The 9079-nt window shown below is 43.6% G+C and overlaps 1 protein-coding gene across 1 annotated transcript; it reads right to left on the minus strand.

Moving 5' to 3' along the window:
- Window positions 1-441: 441 nt before the first annotated feature.
- KLF1 (KLF transcription factor 1) lies at window positions 442-6256 on the minus strand. The gene is made up of 3 exons (XM_081895164.1): window positions 6013-6256; window positions 2643-3510; window positions 442-1402 (listed from the first exon to the last, which is right to left on the minus strand). Exons 1-3 carry the CDS (start codon window positions 6166-6168, stop codon window positions 1227-1229), a joined length of 1200 nt encoding a protein of 399 aa, XP_081751290.1. The 5' UTR covers window positions 6169-6256; the 3' UTR covers window positions 442-1226.
- Window positions 6257-9079: the final 2823 nt, after the last annotated feature.

Here is a 9079-nt window from a genome sequence, read left to right on the forward strand (position 1 = left end):
TTTTACCAAGCAAATTGGTAGTGAACAGGAAGAAGGAATAGCGTAAGAATAAATTGTTATATGCCTACAAGCCCATCCTATTTTCAGAGCTTTTTTTTTCCTTAAAAAATGTTTAGGGGTACTCTCATTTTCTGACTCATATTGAAAGACTGCCCCTCAATGAGGCCAAACTTTTAAGATTATGCACCCCCCCAAAGCACTGCCTATTTTAATCTATGCAGTGATGAAAGGTACCAATGTGTGATCCTTCTGGTGGGGCCAAGTTATTCTTGGCATTATCATTTTGGCTGCTAAAAAGGTGAGAGGACACCAGAAATTATTTGTCTTCTAGAGGGTAAAACTCTGAGCTCTGTTGCCCAGTATCTGATCCAGCAAACTGTAGAATGAACACTTTCAGTTTTCAGCACAAATGAAATACATGAGACAGCACTTTTTCAGCCAATTAATTTTAATAAAGAAAGCTGTAGGCGTTTGCCCCTGAATGGTACTATTACTCCACTTTCCCTTTATACAGTTAGAGAACCCGCAGGACGCAGTTGCCTCGGGCTGCCCACATCCCTTGGACGTGAACTCAACTTATGTAAGCAACCCGTAGCTACAGGAACATTCTGGGAGGACTGAAGACAGTGGTCTGCATGGATGACGACTGGGTCAGAAAAGCAAAATACAGGGAGAAGATTCTATTCCCCATGAGCAAGGAACAAGCAATGTCCCCATAAACAAGCGATGTCCCCATAAACTGGAACAAGCAATGGTATGATGGGAAGTTTAGCCAAACAATGTCTGAAGAGCCACAGATTCCTCACCTCTGAGATAGATGAGTTGTTACCCCAATCATTCTGCAATGGCTTGGCTTTATTTCATAGAAATTAGTACATATACAGAACAGTGGCAAACGTGATCCAGTTAAGAGCCTAGATCAGCACAGAGAGCAGCTGCACCAGAACTCGCTAGTGCAGCCAATCCCAGCCATGTCTTTAATTGCCACACCATTGAGATGGCCATAGTTCAGGGGGAAGTGGCCTAGCTGCCCAGATTAAGACCCTTGCCAGGCCTAATTAGTTCCCTACCACAGATGCAGAACACAGCACTTGTGAAGGACAAGGGGCTACAAGTAGAGAAAGGCTTACACCTGCAGTTATCCAATGACCCACCCCTACCACCCTCTTCTTCAAGATCTCCTGTTGGCCCAGAATGTCCACTGCAGTCCAGGGTTTGGGCATCAATTACACGTGTTTCTTCACATGGAGGGAGAGGTGATCCGAACGGGAGAAAGTGCGCAGGCAGACCTGACACTTGAATGGGCGTTGGCCAGTGTGCTTGCGATAATGGCGAGTCAGCTCATCGGAGCGGGCAAATTTCCAAGCACACCCTTCATACAGGCATGGGTATGGCTTCTCACCTGCAAAAGACCAGCAACAATCACTGCAACCTTGTGCTTCTTCTGAGCCAAAAGAGGATTAAACTCACATTTACTTATGGTAACTTATTTCTATGTTTACTTCTTGTTATGTTTCTATGCCACCCTTCCTCCCAAGAGTCCCAAGGGCAACAAACATACAAATGATAAAACAAAAAAATCTATATAACCCCCATGTGTTCCAATACAGATGCAGACAAGGGAAAATATCTACATAAAATGTTTGTTGGGAGAGGCTGGGCTTCACCAAGTGCCCAAAACGGAACAGAGACAGAGCCCATCTAATATTTAATGGGAGGTAATCTGTGGCTTCTCAAGGAAGGTCCCACTTATTGAGTACATTGCAGTAATCCAGCCTGGAGGTTATCAGCACATGGGTGGCAGTAGCGAAGCCATCCCAGTCCAGAAACAGCCATAGCTATCTTACTAGCCAACGCTAATAAAAAGGTTCTCCTAGCCACTGAGGTCATCAGGGCCTTTCATGACAAAGATGGATCCAGGATCACCCCCAGACTACAAACCTGCTCATTTTGGGGGAGGTGGGGTATGATTTCATCTAAAAAAGGCAACTGAGTAGACTCACACCCACTATTGAAGAACAACTCAATCAACAGCAGTTTCCCCCTCCAGCCTTGGCATGGGTCTGGGTCACTGTAGTGAAACACCCTATAGTTAAATGATGGGGGGGGGGAAAACCAGAAGAGAAAGCAGAGTACCTGTGATGGGAATTTCCAGTGGAAAGCTGGAGTATGGTTAAGTAGTGTTCAACTTGCAGGATGATACTACTGAGGGCAGCATTACTAAGGAATCCACTCCCAACCCAGGGACCTCCCTCAACCACAGCCAGGGCTTTTTCGGCTGTGGCCCCGATCTGGTAGAACGCTCTGTCACAAGAGACTAGGGCCCTGTGGGACTTGACATCTTCCACAGGGCCTGCAAGACAGAGCTGTTCCACCAGGCCATTGGCCAAGGCACAGTCTGACCCCCTCCTTTGCTAATCCTCAGAACTCTAGTCCAATGGTTGCCATTAAGTGAACTGATTTTAGAATGAATTGATTTTAGAATGCATTTCAATTAATTGATGTGATTTTATGTAAATTGTGTTACTTTTACTGTTGTTAGCCGCTCTGAGCCTGACTTCGGCTGGGGAGGGCAGGATATAAATAAAATTTTATTTTTATTATTATTGTTGTTGTTATTATAAAGCGGCTTTTTTTTTTACCTGTGTGAGTGCGAAGATGGGCCTTGAGGTGGGAGCTCTTGGTGTAAGTTTTCCCACAGTTGGGATAATTGCAGATGTGGCTGGCAGGCTGCTTACGGGATGAAGTCTTGTGTCCTTTCTTAGGCTTGTCTGTGGCTTCCTTGGCAGGCAAAGGAGGCGTCAGGGTGCTGTAAAGGGAAGATGTAGTAGACATAGCTGCATCTGTCTGGTAAAGCTGGAATGTGGCTTGGTAGTGGCCAGGGTAGGTAGGGAAACTGCTGCTCAGCAGACTGCAGTGTGGCAGCTGGGATTGCGCCGGTGGAAGCTGACTGTGAGATCCATGTTTGCTCTGCAGAGAGGGACCTGGGTGTACATAGGTCAGCTGGTAGTACTGCCCATGAACTCTCTGCTTTGCCTCTCCGTGGTGCTGTACTGTGGGAGCAAAAGCCCCAAAATCTGCCTGGGTAAGGAAGTGCTGCAGATGATCACTGGACAATGCTAGGCTCTTATTTGGATCCATCACATTCTGGGCGTATCCGTGATGGGCAGAAGGAACATAGTTCACAGAGCTATCTCCTGGTTGGAGTTTGGTGTCAAACCCTGGTGCCCAAGGAGCATCAGGCACCCCTCTGTTGGTTTTGGGCAGCCTGCCTCTCATTCCTTCCTCGGTGGTTACTGGCAGGCAGGCAGTGGACACTGCAGGTTGTTCCTCTTGGCCAACCCAAGTAGCACTAGAGGTGGCTGGCTCCGAGGCAGAGAAGTTTCTCATGAGGAAGTCAACATCCCAGTAGGCTTCATATTCTTGCTTCATCTGCTGAAACCCCTCAGGCTGGGGCACATCTAAGAGCCCCCGAGATGAATGGCTTAAGGAGTCCTCCTGTTTCCACCACTGTAACAAACAAACAGTACAAAAAGGTTAGGCCCTGGTGCCACAACTGGCTCCTGCTGAATAAAGCTTGCAACCGTTTCCTTCAGTTTCTTTGCTTTAAACTGGGAAGCAACTTACAAAAGCTTCTAATGCGCTCCAGTGCCTGCCATTAGGGCAAAGATAATGGGCTTCTTATCAGGCCTCCTGCACAAGCTACAATTCTGCATCAGGGATAGGCAGGACCCTAGCTATCTCTACAGGGAGCTCAAAGATAGGCAACAAAAATGTTCATCAGAATATTTTGAGCCTTGGGGGGAAACCATGGAGCAAATGTTACTTGTGGCTCCTGTCTTCTAGTGCTCTCAAACCCACCTATCAGGATCACATCCCACAGCACTGTACTGCTGTTGTATGACTGGATGTACAAGAAATTTATTTTTATTAGGAATTTCTAATTAACAGTTCTTCAAAAATGCATCATCCTCATTTTCCCCCATCCCCATTTTTCCCCTCCCCTCCCCGGAAAACAGAAAACCCTCCCTTCCCCCCAGACTTCCTTCAGCTCCTCTCTCTGGTTTTTCAGCGTTTGTTATTCTCTGCATGTTACAGAATTGTACAGATCCTTAATTTATCTATCTAACTATTATCAATAAAAAGTTTGTGTATGTTTATTCAAAACCTGCCAAGGAGACCAGTTCACTTTGTTGTTTCTTTAAGTACTTTGTACAGGGTTCCCATTCATCTTTAAAGTCACAGCTATCCTTGACGTGTAATGATATACAAGAAATTTAGATCAGGATCAGGAAGCAGAACTGAGAGATGTCCTTGCACTGCCAAGCACACAGGAATCTTGGTTATAAGACAGGCATAGGCAAACTCCAGCCTTCCAGATGTTTTGAGACTACAATTCCCACCATCCCTGACCACTGGTCCTGTTAGCTAGGGATCATAGGAATTGTAGTTCCAAAATATCTGGAGGGCTGGAGTTTGCCTATGCCTGTTGTAAGAGCTCTCTTCTCTAAACACAAGCCTCCCTCTTCCATCTGCCCATGAACACCTCTGGGGTTCTTGCAATCATGTGATCCTCTGTGAAGGATCCAAAATGAATCACCATCCATACTTGTGTAAGGTAGGTTAGTAGTCTTATTCTTGGATTGCAGAAGGGGTGGAGACCAAAACAAAACTGCAGCTTGCTTCGCCACACCCAGCAAGTTCATGGCTCAGTCAGAGATCTGAACCAAGGATACCCCATGCCTACTAGTTTGTCAGTTTACCTGGCACAATGGCAGTGTTCACAAGTTTCTCTAAAAATCCAGGTCCCACCACAGTTAAAGTCAAGAAACAGGCGTACAGCGATTTATAAAACAAGCAACCATTATAGATTACACGTTTCTCCCCAGTCATAATTTCGGAGCATTGATTAGGTACACATTTTTGAAGAAAATTTAGGCAAAGGGAGGGGCAAAAGAAAAAACGTAATAAAACTGTGCAGAAAAGAAGGTACAGTATGCTGTCTTGCCCATTTCACATGAATGACAAAATTTAAAACTTAAAGGAAGCCCCACATATATCACCAGTCTCCTGAAGGACACTGCTTTCTTCACACGAGAAGGCATTTATACTGCTGATTCTACAGCGAAAGGGCAAATACATTGGCAGAATGAGCATGTTGTTAGAAACACATGGAAATTCAATTCTACCCTAATTGTGCCAAAAAATATTATAAAATGCAGATCCCTGCCTGGAGGAGCTCACGTTCCAAACTTAGATTAGGAACTTAGGCAGGAAGGAAAAAGGGGGAGACATAGAAGGGTAGCAGGCATGTTGTGCCCAGAGAAGAGAAGATGAAGACTGCTATCATGTATTTCTTAAAATATCTGAAGGGCTGTCCCAAAGAAGACAAAGCAGACCTGTGTCTAGAACCAATAGGTGAAAATTGCAGGTAGGCAGAAACTTCCCAACAGTAAGAAAAGCGGAACAGACTGCCTCAGGAGATGGTTGGGACTCTCCTTCACTGGAGGTACTGTATATAAGCAGAGGCAGGATTGGAACCTGACAGGGATGCTGTAATTTTCCCTTGACTGAGCAACCAATTGGGAGTGTATTGTTTCCAATGTGCCTTCTAGATCCAGAATTCTATGACTGTGGTTATAAGCAACATATTTAGCAGGTAGGCATGTGCAACTTTTAAAGCTACCCTAGAAGCCTAGCATATGCATATTACAAGAAAACATATATGGCTGTTTCAGAAAGAGTGCCTTGCTGGAAGCATGAAAACCAAGTTTTACACACACTTTTTAAAAAAACAAAAAACCTCTTCCTTTTGCCATCTTCTAACAAGTTAGGCAGAATTCAGAAGTGTTGGGAAAGAAGCAAGATGCAACACATCAATTAAGGGCAGATATTTTACAATGCTAGGGCCAAGCCAGAGACCGGTTAACCCACCCTCCCACCCCCGTTTTAATTCCCAACCCTCGGCAAAGTACACAAGCCAACAGGACACCATAAACCCCTGCTCCTCACCTGGATAAGTTCAGATTGTACATCCTGCAAGTGGTTGAACCCAGCCGAGGATATTACAGTATCCACAAATGCCATGACCTGCAAGTAACAAACCAACTTGAAGACAAGAACGCAAGAATTCAGAGGTTTGGTCCAGGAGAGCACCTTTCTTCTCATTCACCTAAACCCTACAGCTTCTCCTCTTTTTCCCAAAATAAAAACTTTGTATTCTAATAACCCTTTCCCCTTCTTAATTCCTCCTCTCATTTGCCAGTTTGGAGAGAGCGGAGAAGATTAAATGGGTCTATCAGCACCAATCAGGAGCAAGGTGGGTGGGGCTGCCTAAGGAACGAGGCGGAGCTGGGATAATGATGTTCAGCTATTTTGCTGCATGGTTATTGGTGATTTTCTTTAAATATCTTGTTTGGTGAAATTCACGCTCATCTTTACACAGAAGTACATGTAATCATTTAAATTGGGCTTACTTCAGAGTAAGTATGTATAGGGTTGCAGCCTAACAACCTTCAAAGCTATTAGAAAAGTTGAATTTAGAAAAGTTGAAAAGCTATCAGAAAAGTTGAATTTGAAGTACATGTAATCATTTAAATTGGGTTTACTTCAGAGTAAGTATGTATAGGGTTGCAGCCTAACAACCTTCAAAGCTATTAGAAAAGTTGAATTTAATTTTGTGTCTGTCCCATGTAACTCAATGTGGCCAGGTGGTTTAAAATCCAAATGATCCAGCTCAGTTAGATGGTAGACCCCACTGCAAACTAATCACAAATTTATGTTTGGGATGCGTAAATATTAACCCCGAGGCATCTGAAGCAATTAAGAAAGTTGAGGCACTTTAAAGTCTATCAGTTTGTATTCTCTCCCACTGAAAGCTGCAGTTCCAAACTCACAGACTTCTGAGTAAACTTGCTTTACAATACAACCTCATGCCTGTTTACTCAAAAGTAAGTCCCATTGACTTTTATGGGGCTTACTCATAGAAAAGTGAGCAATCTTATAATGCACAGGTGAAAAGAATGAGGGAAATATCCTGAGGCATGTAACCAGCTTTAATAAAGGCACGTAACTTTTAAAAAAAGTAAGAATCCAGGATTCCCTGTTCTAAATACTAAAGCATCCTTTTTGAGAAAAAATAAATTTATTCTTAGACTAGGAACTTGCTAAGGCTCATCAAGAGGAAAGTAATATGGAATTCTCAGTGAGCAGGTGAGCATACTTGGCCAAAGGAATTTAAAGGTGGGACTATAAGGTTAAACTGCTGAACTGCTAAACTGCTGGTTATCAAAATGTTCAACTCCATTCATTTGGTTCTGAATAGAAACAATGATTTCTTTGTCACTGTGGTTGTATTGCCGGTTTCCTGGATCTCCTTGATTATTTTGAATAGGCCCTAGGTCTAATTGAATTGTTAATTTCTATACTTTTTGTATTTCATTTTACTGCCGATGTGAGGAACCTTTGGCCCTCCAGCTGAACTACAGCTCCCAACCTCCCGGGCTATTGGCCACACTTGCTGGGGCTAATGAAAGTTCTTATTCAGCAAAGCCTGGAGGGCCAAAGATTCCCCATATTTATTTATTTATTACTTTTAACTCTCCGCAGAGCCCCTTACCACCATGCATATAGGCCTGTAACTGAGGATTATACTTTCTACATAGACTCTAATTTATTAAAAGCTTATTCCACAATGCATTTCTTGGTATCACAACAAGATATGTTGTTGATTTCACCTTCATAAGAACGCTGCTGAGTTCAAAATGTAGTAGGGACCTTGGCTTAACCTTTTGGGACCCTTTCTTAAATGTACAGATTTGATAATGACACTTTCCACACGGTCTTCCATTATTTGCCAATTATCCTGCCAATTTTTGCAGCTGAAACTGTATAGAAGATTGTTTTGCGTGTGGACTGTGTCACATATTTATGCATTGTTTGAAAAAGTCAAGAGGTGGGAAACCTGTGGTCTTCCATATATTGTTGGACTCCAATATCAACTCCAGCTATTGGTAAAGGATGAATAAAACTGTAGCCTAGCAACAGCTGAAGGGCGAGGAGAGGCTTGGCACCATTTTGAGCAGAAAACCAAATTGTACCTGTGCAATGTTTCAAGATGAAAAAGATATTAATATTTAAGCATAAGAAGAGTTTTTCCCCCTGCTTTTAGTGTAGCTTCTAGAACAGGGGTCAGCAACCTTTTAAAGTGATGGGCCAGTTCACCATCCCTCAGACCATGTGGTGGGCTGGACTATATTTTGGAAAAAAAATATGAACAAATTCCTATGCCCCACAAATAATCCAGAGATGCATTTTAAATAAAAGGACACATTCTACTCATGTAAAAGCACGCTGATTCCCGGACCGTCTGCAGGCCGGATTGAGAAGGCAATTGGTTTATTCTCTCATCATCAGATTGGGCACAGTCTTCCTTTTGGGAGAAAGCAGGTACTGAGGAATTCCACTTTCTCTCTGTCACCCAATAGCATTGCCCCGCCAGTGATACAGTGGTACCTCAGGTTAAGAACTTATTTTTTTCTGGAGGTCTGTTCTTAACCTGAAACTGTTCTTAACCTGAAGCACCACTTTAGCTAATGGGGCCTCCTGCTGCCACTGCGCTGCCACTGCACAATTTCTGTTCTCATCCTGAAGCAAAGTTCTTAACCCGAGGTAATATTTCTGGGTTAGCGGAGTCTGTAACCTGAAGCGTATGTAACCTGAAGCGTATGTAACCTGAGGTACCACTGTACAGGCTTTTCCTTTTTTAAATTTCTTTTCCTTTTTTTACATTTTAGTTAGGGACTTGCGGAAAAGGCAACTTTGGATCCCCCTATCCAAACCCGCCCAAGTGCTCAGTTGAAAGCCATTCAGGAAACCTGAGTAGCCTGGAACCTGGGATGATTTACCAGCCCCTTCCCCCAAATAAGTCCCTTTTTGTTTTCCTGCCTTGCGCTGGAATAAGAGTTACGGGTAAGCTCTGGCTTTTCTCTGCCCTGCTTTTCTCATTCTCTAAGTCTCCTTCTCTAGCTAGTTAACCATCCTACTTGTAGTCCTTCTGTTTCTATCCCTCCCTCTCTAA

This window comes from Podarcis melisellensis, assembly GCF_964234715.1.
Source record: "Podarcis melisellensis genome assembly, chromosome: 17".
Classification (NCBI taxonomy): domain Eukaryota; kingdom Metazoa; phylum Chordata; class Lepidosauria; order Squamata; family Lacertidae; genus Podarcis; species Podarcis melisellensis.